This window comes from Aulonocara stuartgranti, assembly GCF_965226115.1.
Source record: "Aulonocara stuartgranti genome assembly, chromosome: 10".
Lineage (NCBI taxonomy): Eukaryota > Metazoa > Chordata > Actinopteri > Cichliformes > Cichlidae > Aulonocara > Aulonocara stuartgranti.
Window position 1 is genome coordinate 35462296 of NC_138946.1, and position 27437 is coordinate 35489732.

The window sequence follows — 27437 nt, forward strand, 5'->3', positions numbered from 1 at the left end:
TGAAATTTGGTTAATGACCACTGTCATTTAACAAGACACCATCAAGGTCTTTTAGTGAAATTAGAGGAAACTATTCTAGAGTGGAATTTAGTATAATTTACACTCAACAAAAATATAAACGCAACACCTTTGTTCCTGCTCCGATTTGACATGGGATGGACATAAAGACCTAAAAGTCACTCCAGATACACAATATTACCATCCCTCCCAAACATTGTTCACAAATCAGTCTAAATGTGTGATAGTGAGCACTTCTGCTTTGCTGAGATAATCCATCCCACCTCACAGGTGTGCCACATCAAGATGCTGATCTGACATCATGAGTAGTGCACAACTTTTGTGATAAACTTATTGAGCTACTAAACCACTTCCTGTTTTCAGAGAACAGTTAGATGTAGAGAAGAGAAACCTCATCTCTTTCCGAGAACATGCATATGTAGAAAAGGGAAAAAACCCGTTGCTCTGAGTTCTCTGAGCAAAGTAGACAGGAAGCGCAGGCTTTTGCAGAGCGTGCTTGTGAAGTGCTGATTTTGTTGATTCTGAGTGACGTTGTAATTTTTGTACACACACACACACACACACACACACAGACACACACACAGACATACAGAAGTGTATAAATAAAGAACGCAGGCAGTGATGAGACGCAGTTCGTGTGTCTATCACTGCCCACGCGTGTAAAGACGACTGCAGTGTTTGTGTTTTCTAACTCAGGTGTCTTAGCTGATGAACTACGGGGTGATTTAAAGAAATCCCCTGTCACGTGCGTACCGAACTGTGGAGTGGGATTGGTTTGGATTTCGGATCAACTGTGATCCGTTGCACCACTAATGGTTAATATTACATTTACATGCTTCCATCTCCCGTTTTGGGTCAGTGACAACTCATACTTTGCAAGTCTCCTTTTTCTCCTTCCCTCATACTCACACATATAACAGGTATGGCAGTCCATTCTCCCTGCAGCACAGACTACACTGCCCATGAGGCTAAATTCTTTATGTTTCCCAACTCCCCAGTTTTTCAGGTTGCAGGTTTTGCGTTTCAGGTTTCTGTATTTTTCTCCATATCCCTTCTGTTTATTGTTAGCTTTGCTCAGTTTAGTTTTGATACTTTTTCTTGTTCTTTCCTCACTTTTGTTGGTAGTGTGTGCAGCCCAAAATAAAGGTTAATTTTTTTGTTAATATTTTACTCCGTCTCTGTCGTTGGAATTGGTGCATCTACATTCTCTTCAGTCCACGACGTCTGCCACAGCGGACATGACGAATGAATTCTTGACAATGTACACTGGGACACATTATACTTTTCTCACTTTTATACAGCATTTTAATCTATGCATTTAAGCACATTATTTGTCTAGCATTAGCAACTACTATGGATTTAACCTAATGTGATGTAACCCCTGACTAATTTTTGATTGCATTACATATGTCTTAGTAAATCTATTTGCATGAGTCTTTTGAACTCAATAGAGTCCTATAAGTGTAGGATAACCTTTTTTCCAAGTGGTAAATCTGTTGTCTGTAACCCTACAAATGCCTTATATTTAGAATCCATATGTAAACCTTTTGAACTCAAGCACGCTCATGAACACAGGTGTACACACAGGTGCTCACAGACACAATCAATATCTTCCTTGGCAGCTACCTTAAAGCATATCGTGTGCTGTCGGTCTTGCATCCTGCTTAATAACATTCAATACTTAATACTGTATTGTTCTCTTGTTGTTTGTTTTCTTTTTTCTTCTTTTAACAGGTGATCCAATGGATTTTCTCAGTGTCTTGTCTTACTGTCCCCCCTTCCCCTCTATTCAATTGTAAGAACTTAAAATAAATAAATAAACAATAATAATATAGATCAAACAAGTGGACCAATATGGCATCGCCATATTTTCTCCACTTGAAAAAATAAATCCATTGGGCATCTCTCCTGGCCTTCAGACAACAATTCAGATTGCTTAAGTAACAAAAAGGACAAGTAAAAAAAAAATCTGTATAATCCTATTCATTTAAACATAGTTTTTTCAATGTTTAATTTATGTTTATATTCTTTAATCAAACAATACATGTCAAATCATAATATTCACGTAACTGATTGTTGAACACACACACACACACACACACACACACACACACACACACACACACACACACACACACAAGAGTTATACAGTACCATAAAGTAAAGCTGATCAAAAATACAAAACAAGAAAAAACAAATCTAAAACTCTGTGTCAAAGACCAAAGAACCATGACACCCAGTTTAGTAAGAATAGTCAGTATTGTGATTGTTTATACCTGAATAAGGATAATGTTAGGCATGTAAAACATGCAATAAAAGTTTCACATGCCTAAAATTATATTCAGAAAGCAGCTTATGGTGTTTCAGAAAGAAGATGAAAAATATTAATGAAAAAAAAACATTACCTGTCCAGATGAACTCTTCTGTTTATTTTCTACGGAAAGACATCATAGGAAAGATTTAAAATGCAAGGCAACCATCTTTTGTGTTATATATTATGTTCTATGATAAAGGTGGCCAAAAATTTGTTTGCCACGAGCCACAGTTTGCATTCAAGGAGCTTTCTTAATTTTCCTGAACCATATTACAGAGATAAGGTTTAGCTAAAAATCTCTGAGTTTGTTAATCCTGAGATGAATGTGGTTGTTGATCAAAGACCACTGATCAATGGCCATGAGTACCATTCACAGAGAGTTGGGGAATGGCTGCAATCACAGCATTGTAAGATGGCGAAAAATGTCCCTTAGGCCTCCTCCTCGATTCAGAGATGGTCTTTCCCTTTTCACGTGAATGGCCTCCTTGACTCCACGCTCAAACCAGCATTCCTCCCTGTCCAGGATTTGTACATCCTCATTTTAAAAGAGTTGTCCACTGGCCTGTAGGTGTAAAAAGACTGCAAAGTCCTGGCCTGACGAGGTAGCTGTTCTATGTATAAGGTGTAATTAGACCAGCCGCTAGCTTGCTGGCTAGCAGAGTTGTTGTTTGCTAATTTGTTAGCTGCCAGCTTTCTGTGACCATGTAAACACAGCAGTTGCAACTAGGGCTGGGTATCGTCACTGATTTCTAGAATCGATTCAATTCCGATTCACAAGGTCCCGAATCGATTCGATCCACGATTCAATTTAATTCGATTCTATTCAATTTGAATCTGGGAAATTTTGACAGAAATATTATTATTCAGATAAGTACATTTACATATTTTTGTATCTATAAAAAGGAAGCTGACACACGCAAGACTTTATCAAAGGTGTGAGCATCACAGCAGATGCCTTTGTGTCAAAGTAGCTGAGGATAAAACACAGAAAAACATGAAGGTGATTTTGCTGGCCTGGGATTTTATAAAAAATATTCTGCAGTACATCAAAAACGAAAGAAAACCATTAATCAACACATGATTGTAATCTGAAGTTACAGCGGTTTTATTAGAGACACGGCTAAGCATTTTGCATAATTTTAAAAAGCTTAAATTTGTTCAGTATTGAACAGCAGAAATTAGGTTTTCTTTTCGGAAGTATATGAAACGAAAAAAAAAAAACGTCGGCCGACAGCGCTGTAAACATCGGTAGTCTTGTGCGTAACAAGTAAGCGAATAATGAAGAAAACAGATTTTTAGATGGGAAACTGTTCTTGAAGTACAGAGAGAGAGAGAGAGAGAGAGAGAGCTGTGCATCTTGGTCGAAGCAAAACAGTAAAAGTAAGAGTGAATACATGACGATGTTTATGTGAAGCATAGTTTGGTTCTTCTTTTGCTGCTGGTTCGGTCAATATTGTTTGGAGAGACATCAAACTAACAGCTTTAGAATCAGCGCATAAAGGGCGTGAACACAAAGCTCGACCCGCCGACAGATCAGAATCAGCAAGCTGTCGGCTTTCAGCCCCGACCGTGAGAAAGGCGACATCTAACTGATTCTGATCCGCGGGTCGCGCTGTGTGTTTAAGTCTTTGTGCAGAATCCGTGTTCCTGCTCTCATTTACTGTCTTAGCTGTTTGGTGGTGGTTGAAATTTTGTGAGATTTCACCTGAGATTCTGGCATTTCGGGCAAAATAAATTTATATTAAAAAATCGATTCAGGATTTTAATGAATCGATTTTACGTTATCCAAGCCAGAATCGATTTTAATCGATAAATCGATTATAAAAACCCAGCCCTAGCTGCAACGTGGATAGTTTATACACGGTTAATACCCGTTAGGGGGCCCGCAACAACAGCGGCCACTGATGCATTTGTCCTAATGTGAAATTAAGTATGCAACTTAAGACCTAATAGGCGAGCTGTTCAACTATAGCAACACACCTGCACTGCTGTGGAGAGCTCATGCGCACCAAGATGAGCTGCATGGTAAAGTGAGGGAAATAGAAGTAGCCAACTGTGCTAGCTTTGCCCTGTAAAATGTAATGGACATGTAACGGATAAGCCAACTATTTTTTTTTATTTTGTGGAAAGGAAGTAGACTAAAGCAGCTGAGGGAAATTATTTGACTACATAAAAACGTACATTGCAGACATATATTTGGATTTTGGCAGGCTTCATGATTTATGAGGGGTTTTTTATAAGGTTTTTTTTCTTCCTCTGCAGATTAGTGGCTGTAAGCTGTAAAGGTGAGTATTGTGCTGCATTTAAGGATGTCAAAAGATTACACCTGTCGCAGTTGTGGTGCTTTAATGTAAAGGTTTGGGCACCCATGGTCAAAATTTTATTTCATATGAACAGTTAAGCAAGTGGAAGATGAAATAATTTTCAAGTGGCATAAAATTACAGATGACATTTAATTATAAATAAAATCGTTTTCATTTTTTTTTTTTTTAACAGAAAAGGAAAGGGCCCACACCAAAAGTTTGGACACCCTGCAGTTGTCTGGGGGGCCCAAACTGCATGCCAGTGTATGTAATTGATATACATCAGTTGTAACATTGCAGTTAGTTGTTTCAGTCATGTGTGGACTTGTTTTTTGTCCCCTTGTCTCTTGTTCATGTACAAAACAGGAAACTCTACTTTGGCAGCCGAGGACTTCATGTTATCCGTGGACCATGCCATTGTGAATGGCCCTATCACTATCTTCAGCGACGCACTTATCCTGATGTTTGGCTCTTACTACTGCATGAGCATTTCTTATCCAGTAGCCCAAGCATCAACCTTGGAATTCTTGCAACGGTAAGGCGGCACCAGTCAATTTTATGCATTGAAACATAAGAATAATGAGACAGTGAAATCTAAAGTTATGCAATCCAAATCAAATCACCAGATCTCCCTTCAATTGCAGCTAAAACAAATAAGAGTGAGCAATGCTTGAGTGTTGAGATGATTTGTAGATTGATAAATCAACAAATAATTAATATTTGCATTTCAGATGGCTGTCCCTGAAATATCCTTTATTCATGTCAAGTTATAGAAAGAGACCTTTGAGTAGTAGATGTTCACAGATGTTTCACTACCCTGAAAATTTATTTGCAAGACTCACAGATTAACCAAACATCTTTGCATCACCTCACTGTTCTACAATGACCTGTATGTCCAAACACGCACTCAAAAGGCACGCACCTGTCCTAACGGACAGGAAGCAGCATGTGAGGCTGGGAAAGAATGTCTCGGACTCCCGGACCATCAGCACCGGCTCCCCTCAGGGCTGTGTTCTTTCTCCTCTGCTCTTCTCCCTGTACACCAACTGCTGCACCTCCACCCACCAGTCTGTCAAGCTAATCAAGTTTGCAGATGACACCACCGTTATTGGGCTCATCTCGGACGGGGATGAGTCTGCCTACAGGAGGGAGGTTGAACGTCTGGTGTCCTGGTGCAGCCACAACAACCTGGTGCTGAATGCCCAGAAGACAGTGGAGATTATTGTGGACTTCAGGAAGCACACAGCCCCACTCCCCCCCATCATCCTGACTGACACCCCCATCACCTCTGTGGACTCATTCCGCTTCCTGGGTACCACCATCACCCAGGACCTGAAGTGGGAGCCCACCATCACCTCCGTCATCAAGAAAGCCCAGCAGAGGCTGTACTTCCTGAGGCAGCTGAAGAAATTCAACCTGCCAACACGGACGATGATGCAGTTCTACACTGCAATCATCGAGTCCATCCTCACCTCCTCCATCACTGTGTGGTACGCTGGAGCCACTATCAGGGACAAACAGAGACTGCAGCGTGTTGTGCGCTCTGCTGAGAAGGTGATTGGCTGCAGACTCCCATCTCTGCAGGACCTGTACACCTCCAGGACATTGCGGTGTGCAGCTTGGATCTCAGCTGACCCTTCTCACCCTGGACACAGTCTGTTTGACCTGCTCCCCTCAGGCAGGAGGCTCCGGTCCATTCGCACCAGAACCTCTCGCCATAAGAACAGTTTCTTCCCCTCTGCTGTTGGACACATGAACAATAACCATATGACTGTCCCCGCCACTAACACATGACCCTACGCTGTGTCACTGCATCATTCCATGTTTGGCACTGATCACCACCTGCACTAATGTATATATCTTTCTACGTAGCACTTTTAATTCTTATTCCTACTTTTATTTTTTTCATGTCTACTTAAGTGCTATTTATGACACTATGTTTGCACTGAAGCACCGCAGCAATTTCCTAATGTTGTAAACCTGCTCAACATTTGGCAATAAACACCTTTCTGATTCTGATTCTGATTCTGAAAAGCAAGCTCAATCTACATTTAGATTTATTGCAAACGTAAAAAACATACAGTCCAGTGTTCAGATTTTTAATGAAGTTGTTGTTTTTCATTCGACAGGTGCCTTAAGATAAACCCAAAGTGAAGCGGAACATGTCTAAGAAAAACCTTGCAGTCAATCCAAAGGTTCTGAGATTGATCACCAAAATTGCGGACTACGAGTGGAGAGCATAAAAAGTTCTTACTTTTATCCTGAGGATAACATAATCTGGTGTTCAGTAGCACTGGTCTCTGGTTCATAGTCAATGTCAACAGCACGGATGGCTCGCTTGATATGGAAAAAAGTGAAATATCGGCTGCAAAGCCACTCTGTCCTGCAATAGTGTGCCGTTCTTTTGTGCTCAAATGTGCATTTGAATTGGATTTGTTTTTCTATGTGCCTTTTTTCATGCATAAGTGTTAGTTGTTCTTCGATTGTTCCAGGAAGGGTTATCTTTTTCTCAATAAAATCCATGTTAATGATTGAACTCATGTTTCAGGTCTTATAAGTAAATTAAACATGTAAAAACTGCTCATACACAACATATGATCAAGAATTAACATAATCTTGATGTAATTATAATCAGGGGTTTTGTTTAATAAGGGTTCTTTGGATGTTTTGTTACAGACAAAACCAACAATCTTACAGGGAGCACACTTAATTCAAATTGGAAGTCCAGTATATATTCACGAAATCTATGTTAGATTACACTTAGAAGCTAAATTTATATGTGATATTATCTAGAATCAACAGTAAATTGTAAATTTAAATCCAATATCTAGTTTTTTGATAAGTTTTTGATACATTTTGAAAGGCAAATCAAAAATTTTTTGTTGTATACTGTAGTACTATATCAAATACAATTGGATAAACAACTTTTGTTTTACATCAAATAACAGTTGATGTGAAAACCATTAACTGTATATTTCCGTAAATTTAAGCATTGTTATTCATATTGCTGTATTCACTGACCTTGTTTATAGGTAATTTCATTGTTTGATCACGTTAAAATGTTCCTAATTTATTGTTTACAAGCTTTTGAAAAAGGCAAAATCCCATGTAAAACTAAGGAAACAAACTGTATTTTCTGCCAGAATTACTGGTTTTTTTAGGATGTTTTTTTAACAGTGTGGTCAAAATTTCATTTGCAAAGTAATTCACAATCAAGCCAGTAAAGAAATGTTTGATTCAACAGAAGTCTGACCTTTTTTTTTTTTTTAGCAGCCTGGCTATAGTGGTGAAGAGAAACCTAGGGTTGTTTTGATTTTCTTCAATCACTGAAGGACTGTAAGCTCTCCCAGCTTCATTGATGGTTTTTTTAGCCTACGTGTAGCTCTTCTAAATTATTTTTTCTGTCTCGCTCTAGACTAAATTTTTGCAACAGTTGCAGTGGTGCGCCTAACTTTTTTTTTAGGCGCACCAGCACAAAACTTTTAACATCATTGCTTAACACCGCAGTTTTACATATGCACTTTTTTGGGGGGGACGGGGGGGTTTCTGTCCGTACAGACAATATTGATTTGTAAATGATTAACTGGCAATCTTGTCAACACCAATTTCTTTATTTGGAGCACAGTTCTAAAAGAAAGATAAATTTCTGAAAAAGTGCTCGTGCTTTCGCACTCTTTGGCAATATTGTAGATAATGTTAAACTTAATCCTCACATTGGCCTCCCCTGATGACCTGTTTGCTGCTGCCTACCGCTGAAAAGCAGTGGGAAAAACGGACACTTGGGCAGTGCATTTATCGAGAGATATATGTGTTTACTGGATACACTGTGCTTTTTCTGCATTCAGAGTTTGATGGCTCCGTGTCAGAGCACTGGCTATGAATTTAAGTTGGAGCAGAACTTCACTTAACAAAAGAGTTATCAATAGTTCTCATCTTTTCTGTGTGGTGTGTGAGTATCACAACAGATGCTTTTGTGTCAAAGTAACTGAGACTAAAACATAAAAACATGAAGGAGATTTTCCTGGCCTTCCTTTTTATAGCAGATAAACTTAAAGTTACTCTTCAATATTGCAAAATTTAAAAAAAAAGGTTAAATTTCTTCAGTATTGAACAGCAGAATTTAGGCTTTCTTGTCTGAGGTCATTTAAGTAAAAAAAGAGAAAAAAAAAAGACAGCAGCCGACAGCGGTGTAAACAACAGTAGACTGGTGGGTAATGAGCGAATGAATAATGCAGAAAACAGAGATTTAAGATGGGAAACTGTTCTTGCAGTACACAGAGAGAGACATGGAGAGAGAGGTGTCCATGAAGTGTGATTTTTATCGTGGTGGAAGTAAAACAGCAAAAGTGAGAGGGAATTAATGGCGACATTTATCAAATGTGAAGCGTAGTTTGGATCTTTTGCTCCAGGTCACCCCAGCCATAAACTGTTCAGACTACTTCCATCAGGAAGGAGGTTCTGCAGCATCCGGTCCCATACCAGCAGACTGAGAGACAGCTTTTTCCATCAGGCCATCAGACTGCTGAACACTTCATAGACACCTCAGCTTCACTACGGGAACTGCAACACTATACACTCCACACTGTATATAAATGCCACTTGTTTTGCACATATTCAACTCTGTATATTTTTATATATTTTATTTATTATTTTTTTACTATTTAATTTGTAAAAATGTGTATACACACACACACACACACACACACACACACACACACGTAGGATAATATTTAGTATATACATCCAGAAATGCATACACTATTATATATTGTACATATATTTATTAGTTTCAGATGTAGCCATTCTTGTATTTTGCTCGTTTGTGTTGTGTTTGCACATCTCTGTTGCTTGTGGGGCTCGCACACAAGAATTTCACTCGCATGTGCTGTGCCAGTGTGCCTGCACATGTGATGTGACAATAAAAGTGATTTGATTTGATTTGATTTGGTTCAGTAAATTTTGGTTGGAGAGAGACAAAACCTGCAGCTCAAAATCTAACGCAAAAAAGAAATAAACACAAAATATGGACCCTCTGACGCATCAGAATCAGTAAGCTGTCGGCTTTCAGCCCCAACGGCGAGTCCGTGTACGGCCGAGAAAGAGAAAGCTGATTCTGATTCGTCTTTATGTGTTTATGTCTTTGTGCGGAACCTATTTACCAGCTCTGATTTACTGTTTTGGTGGTTGTTGTGATCGTTAAACTGAGATTCTGGTTTCTCTGACAAAATAAGTGTATAATTAAAAGCTGTTTCAGGATTTAAAGAATCAATATCGCTTTATTCAAACTACTCACCTCTCTCTATCCCCCTGCACTTTCCATGGCCAATCAGAGAGTTCCCACCCTGAATATAGCTTATTGGTTTCGACCATGATAGGGGCATAATGTGTGTCTGTTGTTGACCACACGGAAACGTTCAGAGCTGCAGAGACTTTTTATTTACTTGAAAATTTGGTCGCATCGGTGCGAGCTAGGTTTTTGTTTTTTATGCACCACTGAAAAATTTGCAACAAAATTGGTTGCATTCTAGAGCCCTGTTTATGGATTATCTCCTTTAAGGTATTCAAAAGTATTACTTCAATCAAGCTTCACAAACAGTGTTAAAAATATGAGATTTAAGAGAAAACTTCTATGGTACAAATCAACCCTAATGCATGTAGTTCGTCTCAAGCACCCAGCAAAATAACAACCTGTGTCATTTCTCTGCCTGTTCAACATGTAGCTAACATCAACCAAAATTACATATCGCTCCTGGTCAAAAACTACCTCCAGAAGAGCAAAGTGATCATTATTGAATGGCCTGCAAAAAACCCTGCCTTAAATCCCATTATCCCATTGAGTCCCAGAATGATATCAAGCGAAAACAATGCATAACCGATAGTTGGCAACAGGGGGGCTAACAATTTTGACCAGGTTATCTTCTGTGAAATAATTGAGTTTCTATGTGCAATGTACAGAAATGTAGACATGTAAAATACAACTTTAATGTTTGAAAAAGCTATGTTAAAAAATTTCTTAGCTCTGTTTCATAGAACTTGTGAAACACTTTGAAAACATGAAATTTTCATGGTGCTAATAATTTTATCCAAACAGCCAAAATGGTAAGGTAAAACTACTGGACAGAAAGTAAGTGAAGAAGCAGCCCATGTTCAAAGAAAAACTGAAACATCTTCAGAAACCCTCAAGAACTATTAGTTTAAACTACTACTCAAAGTTCTGTATAACTATTTCTTGTGTTTAAATTCAAATAAAATATGTTTTGTTTATGTACAGTCAATTCATATTACCTTTCTCACTGGCAGCAGATGATACAGATGTGTTTTCTGACTCTCCTTCTGTACTTTCATCATTCTCTGAGTTTTGAGCCATACCAGGTTTCTTCACTGAATCGGACTAAGAAAATAAGTGATTTTATGAAACATGTAGCATGTTTGATTTGAGCTCTACAATGTTTTGTTATTCTGTGGCTTCACATATTTAAGGTAAGTATAAAGGTTGAAATCAGCAATATCAAACCTATATATTAAAATCACTATTTCTTCAGAGTAAATAAATTTAAAAGCTGTTCAGTGACTCACCATTTTTTTTTTTGTTTTTTTCCTTCTTTTTCTTTGTTTTTTTACCTTGGCTGGTAATTCTGTTTCCTCTGCCTCATGTCCTAGATTGGGAAAAGGGAACACATGCTCAGCATGAACATAAAAAGGTTTGGTTTGTAACCTTTGTAATCTTTGATTAATTTCATTGAAATAAATTTATATTGTGCCAATTCACAACAATAGTTACCCTGAAGTGCTTTATAATGCAAGGGTAAAGGTCACTTGAACTTTGTTCCATTTTTATGTTGAAATGATTCATATTTTAGTGTTAATGACTTAACCAAGAAAGGAATAAGAATTTTTTTTAAAAAGAAACACAAAAGCAAAACCGACTGCAGTTCAATGATGTGCTTTACCTCTGTGAAATTCAAATCTTGTAAAATCTAGTTAACTATCATATGTAATCATCCAAAGTAAAATTAGAATGTTTATAAAAGCCATGTTGAAAATTCTTTGTTCTGTTTTACAGAAATTTGAAAATACATTTTGATTGAGAACTCCTTAGAAAAAGAAATACAGGAAGTCTTCCTCTTAGGAAGCAAAAGATAAAAGAACGAAGGGGTAGCTTAGGACATTTGCATAGTACTCTCTAAGTCTTATCTGCATGTAGACTTTAATCAAAGACACATTTTAAAATCGTCAGTCAGTTCATATTACCTGTTGCACTGGTTGCAGATGTGTTTTCAGACTCTAGTCCCGTAGCTTCATCATTCTGTTTCTCACGTTTCTTCACTGAATCAGACTGAGAAAAAAAGTGATTTTATGTAACATGCAGCATGTTTGAATTGAACTCTAGAATGTACTCTTATTCTATTGAACTCAATTCAGTGTTATTTATATAGTCCACTACCACAAAAAGGCACCTGAAGATGCTTTATATTGTAAGGTCAATAAAAAAAACAACAAGCTACAATGGTACAGACGAAGATTCTGAGACAAAAACCACAAAACTATTTAAGAAAAATGTAAAATTTCAAATAACCATCATCAATTGTACATATTAAAATGTATTGTAGAAATGTGATTACATTCCATAACTTGACTGACTTTAGGTAGAATATGTTTGTTTTTACCTTTGCCTTTATCTCATTTTTCTCCGACTTTTCCCCTGGGGGGTGGGGATGAGGGTGGAAAACAGACACATGTTCAGGGTCAGTATGAAAACAAAGTTTGGTTTGGCTTTTGTCATCTTTCGAACATTTCTGTAATTCATTTAATTTTATATAACGACGATTCACAACAATAGTCACTTCAAGATGTCAGGTGTGTGTCAGGTATAATAGAGGTGAACACCATATAACAGTAGAAGACAAACCCCAACAATCGGACAATGCTCTAGGATTAGTAATTGTCAACAATGAGAAGGAAAAAATGTCTAGGACAGTGGTTCTCAAACTGTGGTACACGTACCATTAGTGGTTCTTGGGGTCTAAAAGACACGTTGATGGTTTGGAGGAAGCAGTTATTGAAATTAACTCAGAAAGATCAATTGGAGAAAAAGAGTTTAACTTAACATCAATGGTACTAAAAGTAGCTGTAGATATTATTACATCTGTGGGATGATTATTGGTAATTTTTTCTCTAATGATAATAATTTTATTTGTAAATTTCATGAGTCACTACTAGTTAACGTTAAAGTGATGGTTGGCTCAATAGAGCTCTGACTTTTTGTCAGCCTGGCTACAGTGCTGAAGAGAAACCTAGGGTTGTTCTGATTTCCTTCAATCAGTAACGAATAGTAAGATTTTTTGGCTTTGTGGAGGGCTTTCCTATAAATCAGCAAACTATTTCTCCAGGCTAAATGATAATCCTCTAAATTTGTGACACGCCATTTCCTCTCCAGCTTACGCGTCATCTGCTTTAGGCTACGTGTTTGAGAATTATACCACGGAATCTGATTTGAGGCCTTAGTTTTCACAGGAGCTACAGTATCCATAGTGAGGAGGTAAAATTATTAACAAGATAATCAACCTCTGTTGGGGTAGCGTTCAGCTGCTCTGCTCTGTGTTGATACAGAGCATTGAAGATGATAATAGTGGGTGGATTATATTCTTAAACTTAGTTACAGCACTTTCAGAAAGACATCTACTGTGATAAAGTCAACTCTCCACTGCTGTGTAATCAATTATGGTAAATGTAAATGTTATCAGGAAATGATCAGACAGGAGAGGGTTTTCAGGAAACACTGTTAAATGTTCAGTTTCTATGCCATATGTTAAAACAAGATCTAGAGTGTGATTAAAGTGGTGGGTGGGTTCTTTTACATTTTGAGAGAAGTCAATTGAGTCTAATAACAGATTAAATGCCATGTTGAGGCTGTCATTTTTAGCATCTACATGGATGTTAAAATTACCCACAATAATTATTTTATCTGAGCTGAGCACTAAATCAGATAAAAAGTCAAAGAAATCAGACAGAAACTCTGTGTAAGGCCCAGATAGACGATAGATGATAACAAGTAAGACTGATTTCTGAGTTTTACAGCTGGGGTGGACAAGGTGAAGCATTCAGGCTTTCAAATGAATTAAAAGTCTGTCTTGGTCTTTTGTTAATTAATAGTCTTGTGTGAAAAATTGCTGCCATACCGCCCCCTCGGATTGTGCTTCGAGATTTCTGGTAGTCAGAATGACTCGGGAGTGTCGATTCATTTAAACTAACATAATCATCCTGCTGCAACCAGGTTTCTGTAAGGCAGAGTAAATCGATTTGTTGATCAATTATTAAGTCATGTATTAACAGAGACTTGGAGGAGAGAGACCTAATATTTAATAATCCACATTTCACTGTTTTACTCTTTGGTTCAGATGTGGATACTGTATGGTTCTTTCTTTGTGATTTTTTTTTTAATGTTTAAGTTGTTTACTGATGGTTTTTAGTTTGTTTTTTGTCTGTTTGGGAGCTGACACAGTCTCAATAGAGATGGGTTTTTGGGGGAATAGCAGGAGGAGAGAAGCTGCAGAGAGGTGTGTAAGACTGCAACTCTGCTTCTTGGTCCCAACTCTGGATAGTCATATTTTGTGGGGTTTAGTAACTTTGGCCATATTTCTAGAAATGAGAGCTGCTCCATCCAAAGTGGGATGGATGCCGTCTCTCCTAACAAGACCAGGTTTCCTGCAGAAGGTCTGCCAATTTTCTATGAAGCCAAAATCATTTCTGGGACACCACTCAGACAGCCAGCAATTTAAGGAGAACATGCGGCTATTCGTGTCACTCCTGGTCTGATTGGGGAGGGGACTAGAGAAAACTACAGAGTCCGATATTGTTTTGGCAAAGTTACACACCGATTCAATATTGATTTTAGTGACCTCCGATTGGCGTAACCGGGTGTCATTAGGGTTAGGGCCGACGTGAATTATGATTTTACTGTATTTACGTTTACCCTTAGCCAGCAGTTTTACATTTCCCTCAATGTCGCCAGCTCTGGCCCCTGGAAGACAATTGATTATGGTTGACGGTGTCTCTAGCTTCACATGTCTGAGAACAGAATCACCAATTACCAGAGTTTGACCCTCGGCGGGTGTGTCGCCGAGTGGGGAAAAACGGATAGACACATGAACAGGTTGGTGGTGTACCTGGGGCTTCTGTTTAGGACTATGCTTCCTCCTCACCGTCACCCAGCCGCCCTCTTTCCCCAGCTGCTTGGGGTCTGCCTAGCGGGGCCAACACTATATTCGGCTGCACCAGCTACAGGGCCCTGGCTAACTACGGGTGAATGAAGGGTGCGAAGCCGAGTCTCCAATTCAGTAATCCTGGCCTCCAGAGCTGCAAATATGCTACATTTGTTACAGGTATCATTACTGCTAAAGGAGGCCGAGGAGTAGCTAAACATCTGACACAATGAGCAGGAAAGTGCAGGAGGGACAGGTGAAGTAGCCATGGTGCTTACGAGTCGTCTACGAGCTAAGCTAAGCTAGCGAAACAGTACAGAGACAGTGAGTAAATACTTACTAGTACACAGAAAGTGTGCTTCAGATGAAGGACGTGAAGATTATACTATGAAAAAATAATGTATTTCAAAGTTTTTAATTAAATTGCTAAGCAGATAAGCTACTCAGAAACACCATGTGTTTGAGCAGGAACAGGAAGCGATACTCTACCACACAGCGAGCGAACACCAAGTGACAGCGAATGCTTTGGCTATTACTAAATTGGAGTGGAAATAAGACCAGAACCCCATGGCAAAGAGCATGGCAAAGAGAAGTGGCTGAAGCAACTGGCCACCACCCCACTACAAGGGGTCTCCATCAGGAGTGGTTCAGGAGAGCAGTTCTGGAAGGCATTCCAGAGAAGGTGAGAGAGAAAATGTTTGATGACTCTGATCTAATGGGGGCAGATGCACATCGTTGGGAGAAGCACTTGGTGCATTATCTTGAAAAGCACAAACAGGGGAAAGACAAGAAGAAGGGTGATTTGGAGGAACTCCAAGAACAACTATTGAAGCTTATTTTGGGAGAAGCGAAACAACAGGTGACAGACAAAAAGAAAGAAGCGAAAGCCGCTAAAGTGATGGTGGCTCAAGGCTACCCACCTGATTCTAATTGTCCTGATTTCTATTCAAATACTCATCCACAAAATCCATATTCAGGACACTATGACGGACTGCAGGATCCACCCATGGCCAGTTGGGGTGGGCAAGAGGCCTTGGTGGCTTGGTGGGTGTGAGGGGGGCACCTGGCTAGGGAACGGGAGAGCCTGGAGTGGGTCGTTGGGCACGGGGTGTTTGTTGGATATGTACCAGAGACTGTTATCAGCAACAGCCTCAACAATACACTGGTCAGCCACAAAGGGGCAGAGGGGGACCCCAATACCAAGCACCTAACCCACACATGACACCTGGACCATGCCCACAATTGCCAACCTGGGAGGCCGGTTTGGACGGATAGGATGGATGCAGTGACACACCCCACAGAGAGGCCGGGGAGACAGGGGAAAGGCAGACCCCCTACTCCCGATGACGGTGAATGGACTGACTCTGCCGTTCCTGGTTGATACAGGAGTCACATATTCCACCATTCGAAAGGCTCCAGGAGACAAACACTTATCTTTGGACGAAGTCAGTGTAGTAAGCTTCCCTGGGTTCCAGTGAAACTGGCTGTGACGATACCTCTAATGACTGAAATTGGTAGCCAAGCAGTGGCACACCCATATGTGATTACAGCACAAGTCCCAGTAAATCTAATGGACGGAGACTTACTGATTAAACTTGGAGCAGTGATCATGTGTGGGGCTGACGGACTGACAGTGACATTGCGAGATGGCACTCAGCTTCCATGCATCTCTACAGGGACCAGAAGTCAATGGCTGCTGTCTGAAGACATTGAGCAAACAGCTCATATCCACGACGTCTGATGAAATCCAGGCTCATTTTCAGCTCTGGCGCCCCTGGAAAATGGTCTTGGATGTCTACTCTCCTCCCATTGACCCATACCATGTGATGCTCTTTTATGACCGCAACAACACTGAATGGTATGAAGATCTTTTCTTGTCGAGGGCAGATCTTGGGGGATTTGTTCTAATGACATTTATGTGGGACCTCACACACAGGGGCCCACAGATGTTGGCTTAACCACGTGTTCCCCGATGACTGTTGAGTTAAAGAGAAAGGCTCCGATTTGGCATCCACAATACCGTCACAAGCCTAAGGCAGAGGAGGGTATGGCAGAGACCATCGAAAGCCTGTTGAAGGTGGGGGTGTTAGAACCCTCAACCTAACCCTTGCGGTCGAACACACCGATTTTGACTGTAAAGAAGCATGGCACTGGCCCATGATGTGAGGGCTATCAATGATGTTCTGAAAACTAAAACTGTTCCTGTTCCCAATCCTTTCACAGCCATTACCAATCTCTGACCTGATCATATGTGGTTTACTTTGATGTCTTCTCGTTCACCTACAAGGGTCGCCAGCTCAGGTACACTAGATTGCCACAGGGGTTTGCTCTATCACCAGGTATTTTCAATCAGGTACTCAAACAGACACTGGAACCATGTGTGCTTCCAGCAAATTGCACCCAGGTTCAGTATGTGGACGACCTGCTCATCGCAGCTCTCACGTCTGCTTCCAAGCTACCATGCACATGCTCAGGAGACTGGTGGAGGCAAGGTTTAAAGTAAGTAAGGACAAACTGCAGCTGGTGATGTCCCAGGTTACACTCCTGGGAAGAGAAATCCAGCAATTTTGGTTTTGGAATGTTGGCCAACCACAGAAGTACCATATTGTCCCATCCCAGACCAGAAACGGTGAAGGAAATTCTTTCTTTCTTGGGTCTTACAGGGTATAGCCAGCACTACATATCAGACTACGAGGGCCAAACCAAACCCCTGCGTGACCTAGTTAAACAGCATGAGGGACCTGACTGCTAAACTGGATTAGACCGCTGAGGCAGAGCAGATCATTATTTCACTGAAACAGGATCTGTCACGTGCAGCAGACCTTGTGGTTCCAGACTATAACAGAGTTTTTTTTATGTTTCTGAAACAAGTGGGGTAGTGAATGCAATTTTGTTTCAGAAAAAAAAAGGGGGGGGGGGGTAGATGTACATTAGCATTGGACTAGACAGCATGGAGACGAGACATCTAACAATCACACAACAGCGGTGTTGTAGTTACTTTACTAACTGTATGAACAGTTAAATGTGGTGGATTGTCCAGATGCTGGGCACGGGGTGTTTGTTGGATTTGTACCAGAGACTGTTATCAGCAGCAGCAGATTGTCCAGATGCTGGTCGATGTGGAAAAATAACTGAGTTGTTTGGTGGTGGCTAACGCGGAGCTCCTACACAGGCTAGGCGGTGAATAAAGGACATGCGGGAGTAAAGGAGATCCGAGGCGGCTGCCAGTCCGAGGGTCAGATGAACTGAATTTCAGGTAAGGAGTTATGACCTGCAGTCTATCTGGGTCAGATATAAAACAAGTTTAGGTGCAGTTTATTTTCGTTGTGCTGACTTTTTACAATCAGTTACAATAACTCGTACTGTGTGCTAGCTAGCATGACAGAGTTTCTATACAGCTGGGTGGGTGCTTTGATGCTAGTGATACCATAGTGAACTTTATTTTATTCATAAGGTTAGTTAGTAGAGTTGCCAACCGTCCCGTACAAACGGAATCGTCCCGCATTCAGAGAAAATATTACGCGTTTTGTATTGAGGTGAAAAGGAACACAGTTTGTCCCGTACTTCAGCTAGAATGAAAAAAAGACACAAAGCTGGATTTATTCTGTCATTATGCTGCACAGCTGCCTCTTCTCTCATTCCCTCCACCTCTCTCGCCTGTTGCTACTTCAATCATGAAATTGATCAATGATCAGCTGATCGGCTTTTCTCTCATGTTTGTTTATTGCCCACTTTGCGCCAGAATGGGGAAACCGGCGATGTCGTGTGAACCAGCAGCAGCACGTTTAAGCTTTATCAGCTGTTGTTAGAATTTATTTGATATTAATTTCTAGTATCATCTGATGTTTGCTGGAGCCACAGCTGTAAAGCTGCTGGTCATTATGTCGGTTTGGATATCCTAGTGTGAGGGAAACGTGAAGATGAAACCAGATGTCCTTACTGAATCATCAGAGCTGAACAGGTGATGGGGAAACAGGTTTACCTTTTAGGTGACATGAATGAGTTGAAGGGAAGTTATGAACTGTTTCTGAGAGACAAATAACACCAGGATCCTTTTCTAAGTAGCTGACAGCTGGTAACTGTGCAGGGGCGGGTGTAGCAAAGTTTTTGCCAGGGGGGCCATGTAGGCACACAACCAAGTACACCATTGTTTTTCTTGTGACATTACCAATAAGTTTGATGTGTCACATGGCCCTCTTCCTATTGAAAAAACAAAAGTTGTATCCAAGATGGACGACTTCTATATAGCCACCGTGGTCATCACCCATCTTGAGGAGTTTGCCCCCTCACATATACCCATGTGCCACAAGCAGGACTTTAATATCACCAACCATTCACATTTTATTACGTTTTATCCATATAAATGGCCCACCCTGTATAGCAACTTGAAATGCTCCCAAAAATTGCACTACAGGATGTAAAAATATAATAACAGCTCTGGCGGACTTGGTTCTATGGTAGGTCCTAAAGGGTTATGACTGCGGAAATTCGAATGCCATTAAACATGTTGTTAGTGGAAAAAGGGGGCACTTGTGTGATATTTGACGAAATAATAATAATAATAATAATAATAATAATAATAATAATAATAATAATAATAAATGTGTTTCACTTTTATTCCTAATAATAATGGTAATCATACAGCCCCTGATGGAGGCCTGAAGATCTTGTCTAACACCCTGCATGAGCACTCTGGAGTCAATAATCCATTGGAGGAGTGGATGACCTCTATCTTTGGGCAATGGAAAGGTTTTTATTGTGTCTATTATGGGCTTCTTTATCCGTTTTTACATCTATTCTGGTACCTGGTGGCTGTTTTGTGTGCCTTGTATCAGAGCATATTTGGTAAGACTAATTAACAAGGCTGTTGGGGAATCTGATACCACGGCAGACAACATGATACCGCTGTTGGGAACAAGGGAGAATCAATATGGTGATATAATGTTTAATGATTTGCAGTAGTGTTTATCTGCCATTGGGGCAAATCAAAAGGGGGAATGTGAAAATGAAGTTGTCTGGAGTGCCTTAATGCTATGCTTTATATCAACCAAAGTGTCATATAGTGTAGTATTGAGTGAATGCATCGTTGATAATAAAGGCATTAGACTACGTGTCTTTTAGTGATACAATTGTAGGAGACTCTCACCCATGCTTGTCTGTAGAAGTAGATAACAGGGAATCACCTCTTAGTGTAAATGTATTGGAATACTGATGTTTAGACTGCAATAGGACAGCTTGGAATAAAACTGTTAAGCGCATATCACCATTTTGATATCCACCGCAGAGTGTCATGCAGTACGAATCTCCCTTCTAGAACTGATTTTATAAGAGAATAAAAATGTTAAAATGGTCTACGGAGCAGTGTGTTGTCTTCCATCAGATGCCTATGAGGAACCATAAGAAATCCGTGAAGTGTTGATAAGTAACAACAGTCAATTCATATTACCTTTCTCACTGGCAGCAGATGATACAGATGTGTTTTCTGACTCTCCTTCTGTACTTTCATCATTCTCTGAGTTTTGAGCCATACCAGGTTTCTTCACTGAATCGGACTAAGAAAATAAGTGATTTTATGAAACATGTAGCATGTTTGATTTGAGCTCTACAATGTTTTGTTATTCTGTGGCTTCACATATTTAAGGTAAGTATAAAGGTTGAAATCAGCAATATCAAACCTATATATTAAAATCACTATTTCTTCAGAGTAAATAAATTTAAAAGCTGTTCAGTGACTCACCATTTTTTTTTTTGTTTTTTTCCTTCTTTTTCTTTGTTTTTTTACCTTGGCTGGTAATTCTGTTTCCTCTGCCTCATGTCCTAGATTGGGAAAAGGGAACACATGCTCAGCATGAACATAAAAAGGTTTGGTTTGTAACCTTTGTAATCTTTGATTAATTTCATTGAAATAAATTTATATTGTGCCAATTCACAACAATAGTTACCCTGAAGTGCTTTATAATGCAAGGGTAAAGGTCACTTGAACTTTGTTCCATTTTTATGTTGAAATGATTCATATTTTAGTGTTAATGACTTAACCAAGAAAGGAATAAGAATTTTTTTTAAAAAGAAACACAAAAGCAAAACCGACTGCAGTTCAATGATGTGCTTTACCTCTGTGAAATTCAAATCTTGTAAAATCTAGTTAACTATCATATGTAATCATCCAAAGTAAAATTAGAATGTTTATAAAAGCCATGTTGAAAATTCTTTGTTCTGTTTTACAGAAATTTGAAAATACATTTTGATTGAGAACTCCTTAGAAAAAGAAATACAGGAAGTCTTCCTCTTAGGAAGCAAAAGATAAAAGAACGAAGGGGTAGCTTAGGACATTTGCATAGTACTCTCTAAGTCTTATCTGCATGTAGACTTTAATCAAAGACACATTTTAAAATCGTCAGTCAGTTCATATTACCTGTTGCACTGGTTGCAGATGTGTTTTCAGACTCTAGTCCCGTAGCTTCATCATTCTGTTTCTCACGTTTCTTCACTGAATCAGACTGAGAAAAAAAGTGATTTTATGTAACATGCAGCATGTTTGAATTGAACTCTAGAATGTACTCTTATTCTATTGAACTCAATTCAGTGTTATTTATATAGTCCACTACCACAAAAAGGCACCTGAAGATGCTTTATATTGTAAGGTCAATAAAAAAAACAACAACAAGCTACAATGGTACAGACGAAGATTCTGAGACAAAAACCACAAAACTATTTAAGAAAAATGTAAAATTTCAAATAACCATCATCAATTGTACATATTAAAATGTATTGTAGAAATGTGATTACATTCCATAACTTGACTGACTTTAGGTAGAATATGTTTGTTTTTACCTTTGCCTTTATCTCATTTTTCTCCGACTTTTCCCCTGGGGGGTGGGGATGAGGGTGGAAAACAGACACATGTTCAGGGTCAGTATGAAAACAAAGTTTGGTTTGGCTTTTGTCATCTTTCGAACATTTCTGTAATTCATTTAATTTTATATAACGACGATTCACAACAATAGTCACTTCAAGATGTCAGGTGTGTGTCAGGTATAATAGAGGTGAACACCATATAACAGTAGAAGACAAACCCCAACAATCGGACAATGCTCTAGGATTAGTAATTGTCAACAATGAGAAGGAAAAAATGTCTAGGACAGTGGTTCTCAAACTGTGGTACACGTACCATTAGTGGTTCTTGGGGTCTAAAAGACACGTTGATGGTTTGGAGGAAGCAGTTATTGAAATTAACTCAGAAAGATCAATTGGAGAAAAAGAGTTTAACTTAACATCAATGGTACTAAAAGTAGCTGTAGATATTATTACATCTGTGGGATGATTATTGGTAATTTTTTCTCTAATGATAATAATTTTATTTGTAAATTTCATGAGTCACTACTAGTTAACGTTAAAGTGATGGTTGGCTCAATAGAGCTCTGACTTTTTGTCAGCCTGGCTACAGTGCTGAAGAGAAACCTAGGGTTGTTCTGATTTCCTTCAATCAGTAACGAATAGTAAGATTTTTTGGCTTTGTGGAGGGCTTTCCTATAAATCAGCAAACTATTTCTCCAGGCTAAATGATAATCCTCTAAATTTGTGACACGCCATTTCCTCTCCAGCTTACGCGTCATCTGCTTTAGGCTACGTGTTTGAGAATTATACCACGGAATCTGATTTGAGGCCTTAGTTTTCACAGGAGCTACAGTATCCATAGTGAGGAGGTAAAATTATTAACAAGATAATCAACCTCTGTTGGGGTAGCGTTCAGCTGCTCTGCTCTGTGTTGATACAGAGCATTGAAGATGATAATAGTGGGTGGATTATATTCTTAAACTTAGTTACAGCACTTTCAGAAAGACATCTACTGTGATAAAGTCAACTCTCCACTGCTGTGTAATCAATTATGGTAAATGTAAATGTTATCAGGAAATGATCAGACAGGAGAGGGTTTTCAGGAAACACTGTTAAATGTTCAGTTTCTATGCCATATGTTAAAACAAGATCTAGAGTGTGATTAAAGTGGTGGGTGGGTTCTTTTACATTTTGAGAGAAGTCAATTGAGTCTAATAACAGATTAAATGCCATGTTGAGGCTGTCATTTTTAGCATCTACATGGATGTTAAAATTACCCACAATAATTATTTTATCTGAGCTGAGCACTAAATCAGATAAAAAGTCAAAGAAATCAGACAGAAACTCTGTGTAAGGCCCAGATAGACGATAGATGATAACAAGTAAGACTGATTTCTGAGTTTTACAGCTGGGGTGGACAAGGTGAAGCATTCAGGCTTTCAAATGAATTAAAAGTCTGTCTTGGTCTTTTGTTAATTAATAGTCTTGTGTGAAAAATTGCTGCCATACCGCCCCCTCGGATTGTGCTTCGAGATTTCTGGTAGTCAGAATGACTCGGGAGTGTCGATTCATTTAAACTAACATAATCATCCTGCTGCAACCAGGTTTCTGTAAGGCAGAGTAAATCGATTTGTTGATCAATTATTAAGTCATGTATTAACAGAGATTTGGAGGAGAGAGACCTAATATTTAATAATCCACATTTCACTGTTTTACTCTTTGGTTCAGATGTGGATACTGTATGGTTCTTTCTTTGTGATTTTTTTTTTAATGTTTAAGTTGTTTACTGATGGTTTTTAGTTTGTTTTTTGTCTGTTTGGGAGCTGACACAGTCTCAATAGAGATGGGTTTTTGGGGGAATAGCAGGAGGAGAGAAGCTGCAGAGAGGTGTGTAAGACTGCAACTCTGCTTCTTGGTCCCAACTCTGGATAGTCATATTTTGTGGGGTTTAGTAACTTTGGCCATATTTCTAGAAATGAGAGCTGCTCCATCCAAAGTGGGATGGATGCCGTCTCTCCTAACAAGACCAGGTTTCCTGCAGAAGGTCTGCCAATTTTCTATGAAGCCAAAATCATTTCTGGGACACCACTCAGACAGCCAGCAATTTAAGGAGAACATGCGGCTATTCGTGTCACTCCTGGTCTGATTGGGGAGGGGACTAGAGAAAACTACAGAGTCCGATATTGTTTTGGCAAAGTTACACACCGATTCAATATTGATTTTAGTGACCTCCGATTGGCGTAACCGGGTGTCATTAGGGTTAGGGCCGACGTGAATTATGATTTTACTGTATTTACGTTTACCCTTAGCCAGCAGTTTTACATTTCCCTCAATGTCGCCAGCTCTGGCCCCTGGAAGACAATTGATTATGGTTGACGGTGTCTCTAGCTTCACATGTCTGAGAACAGAATCACCAATTACCAGAGTTTGACCCTCGGCGGGTGTGTCGCCGAGTGGGGAAAAACGGATAGACACATGAACAGGTTGGTGGTGTACCTGGGGCTTCTGTTTAGGACTATGCTTCCTCCTCACCGTCACCCAGCCGCCCTCTTTCCCCAGCTGCTTGGGGTCTGCCTAGCGGGGCCAACACTATATTCGGCTGCACCAGCTACAGGGCCCTGGCTAACTACGGGTGAATGAAGGGTGCGAAGCCGAGTCTCCAATTCAGTAATCCTGGCCTCCAGAGCTGCAAATATGCTACATTTGTTACAGGTATCATTACTGCTAAAGGAGGCCGAGGAGTAGCTAAACATCTGACACAATGAGCAGGAAAGTGCAGGAGGGACAGGTGAAGTAGCCATGGTGCTTACGAGTCGTCTACGAGCTAAGCTAAGCTAGCGAAACAGTACAGAGACAGTGAGTAAATACTTACTAGTACACAGAAAGTGTGCTTCAGATGAAGGACGTGAAGATTATACTATGAAAAAATAATGTATTTCAAAGTTTTTAATTAAATTGCTAAGCAGATAAGCTACTCAGAAACACCATGTGTTTGAGCAGGAACAGGAAGCGATACTCTACCACACAGCGAGCGAACACCAAGTGACAGCGAATGCTTTGGCTATTACTAAATTGGAGTGGAAATAAGACCAGAACCCCATGGCAAAGAGCATGGCAAAGAGAAGTGGCTGAAGCAACTGGCCACCACCCCACTACAAGGGGTCTCCATCAGGAGTGGTTCAGGAGAGCAGTTCTGGAAGGCATTCCAGAGAAGGTGAGAGAGAAAATGTTTGATGACTCTGATCTAATGGGGGCAGATGCACATCGTTGGGAGAAGCACTTGGTGCATTATCTTGAAAAGCACAAACAGGGGAAAGACAAGAAGAAGGGTGATTTGGAGGAACTCCAAGAACAACTATTGAAGCTTATTTTGGGAGAAGCGAAACAACAGGTGACAGACAAAAAGAAAGAAGCGAAAGCCGCTAAAGTGATGGTGGCTCAAGGCTACCCACCTGATTCTAATTGTCCTGATTTCTATTCAAATACTCATCCACAAAATCCATATTCAGGACACTATGACGGACTGCAGGATCCACCCATGGCCAGTTGGGGTGGGCAAGAGGCCTTGGTGGCTTGGTGGGTGTGAGGGGGGCACCTGGCTAGGGAACGGGAGAGCCTGGAGTGGGTCGTTGGGCACGGGGTGTTTGTTGGATATGTACCAGAGACTGTTATCAGCAACAGCCTCAACAATACACTGGTCAGCCACAAAGGGGCAGAGGGGGACCCCAATACCAAGCACCTAACCCACACATGACACCTGGACCATGCCCACAATTGCCAACCTGGGAGGCCGGTTTGGACGGATAGGATGGATGCAGTGACACACCCCACAGAGAGGCCGGGGAGACAGGGGAAAGGCAGACCCCCTACTCCCGATGACGGTGAATGGACTGACTCTGCCGTTCCTGGTTGATACAGGAGTCACATATTCCACCATTCGAAAGGCTCCAGGAGACAAACACTTATCTTTGGACGAAGTCAGTGTAGTAAGCTTCCCTGGGTTCCAGTGAAACTGGCTGTGACGATACCTCTAATGACTGAAATTGGTAGCCAAGCAGTGGCACACCCATATGTGATTACAGCACAAGTCCCAGTAAATCTAATGGACGGAGACTTACTGATTAAACTTGGAGCAGTGATCATGTGTGGGGCTGACGGACTGACAGTGACATTGCGAGATGGCACTCAGCTTCCATGCATCTCTACAGGGACCAGAAGTCAATGGCTGCTGTCTGAAGACATTGAGCAAACAGCTCATATCCACGACGTCTGATGAAATCCAGGCTCATTTTCAGCTCTGGCGCCCCTGGAAAATGGTCTTGGATGTCTACTCTCCTCCCATTGACCCATACCATGTGATGCTCTTTTATGACCGCAACAACACTGAATGGTATGAAGATCTTTTCTTGTCGAGGGCAGATCTTGGGGGATTTGTTCTAATGACATTTATGTGGGACCTCACACACAGGGGCCCACAGATGTTGGCTTAACCACGTGTTCCCCGATGACTGTTGAGTTAAAGAGAAAGGCTCCGATTTGGCATCCACAATACCGTCACAAGCCTAAGGCAGAGGAGGGTATGGCAGAGACCATCGAAAGCCTGTTGAAGGTGGGGGTGTTAGAACCCTCAACCTAACCCTTGCGGTCGAACACACCGATTTTGACTGTAAAGAAGCATGGCACTGGCCCATGATGTGAGGGCTATCAATGATGTTCTGAAAACTAAAACTGTTCCTGTTCCCAATCCTTTCACAGCCATTACCAATCTCTGACCTGATCATATGTGGTTTACTTTGATGTCTTCTCGTTCACCTACAAGGGTCGCCAGCTCAGGTACACTAGATTGCCACAGGGGTTTGCTCTATCACCAGGTATTTTCAATCAGGTACTCAAACAGACACTGGAACCATGTGTGCTTCCAGCAAATTGCACCCAGGTTCAGTATGTGGACGACCTGCTCATCGCAGCTCTCACGTCTGCTTCCAAGCTACCATGCACATGCTCAGGAGACTGGTGGAGGCAAGGTTTAAAGTAAGTAAGGACAAACTGCAGCTGGTGATGTCCCAGGTTACACTCCTGGGAAGAGAAATCCAGCAATTTTGGTTTTGGAATGTTGGCCAACCACAGAAGTACCATATTGTCCCATCCCAGACCAGAAACGGTGAAGGAAATTCTTTCTTTCTTGGGTCTTACAGGGTATAGCCAGCACTACATATCAGACTACGAGGGCCAAACCAAACCCCTGCGTGACCTAGTTAAACAGCATGAGGGACCTGACTGCTAAACTGGATTAGACCGCTGAGGCAGAGCAGATCATTATTTCACTGAAACAGGATCTGTCACGTGCAGCAGACCTTGTGGTTCCAGACTATAACAGAGTTTTTTTTATGTTTCTGAAACAAGTGGGGTAGTGAATGCAATTTTGTTTCAGAAAAAAAAAGGGGGGGGGGGTAGATGTACATTAGCATTGGACTAGACAGCATGGAGACGAGACATCTAACAATCACACAACAGCGGTGTTGTAGTTACTTTACTAACTGTATGAACAGTTAAATGTGGTGGATTGTCCAGATGCTGGGCACGGGGTGTTTGTTGGATTTGTACCAGAGACTGTTATCAGCAGCAGCAGATTGTCCAGATGCTGGTCGATGTGGAAAAATAACTGAGTTGTTTGGTGGTGGCTAACGCGGAGCTCCTACACAGGCTAGGCGGTGAATAAAGGACATGCGGGAGTAAAGGAGATCCGAGGCGGCTGCCAGTCCGAGG

General features: G+C 40.5%; 1 protein-coding gene across 2 annotated transcripts in view; it reads right to left on the bottom strand.

Moving 5' to 3' along the window:
• The window catches only part of LOC309715568 (interferon-induced very large GTPase 1-like), a 51832-nt gene that overhangs the window by 6440 nt on the left and 17955 nt on the right, over nt 1-27437 (bottom strand). For both annotated transcript variants that reach the window (XM_082548783.1, XM_082548784.1), the window contains 9 exons: nt 21669-21703; nt 21250-21334; nt 20575-20654; nt 20284-20389; nt 12303-12337; nt 11887-11971; nt 11212-11291; nt 10921-11026; nt 2424-2452 (listed from right to left, as the gene is read on the bottom strand). In XM_082548783.1, coding sequence (XP_082404909.1) covers nt 2424-2452; nt 10921-11026; nt 11212-11291; nt 11887-11971; nt 12303-12337; nt 20284-20389; nt 20575-20654; nt 21250-21334; nt 21669-21703 — 641 coding nt within the window. The remainder of the gene's footprint in view (nt 1-2423; nt 2453-10920; nt 11027-11211; nt 11292-11886; nt 11972-12302; nt 12338-20283; nt 20390-20574; nt 20655-21249; nt 21335-21668; nt 21704-27437) is intronic.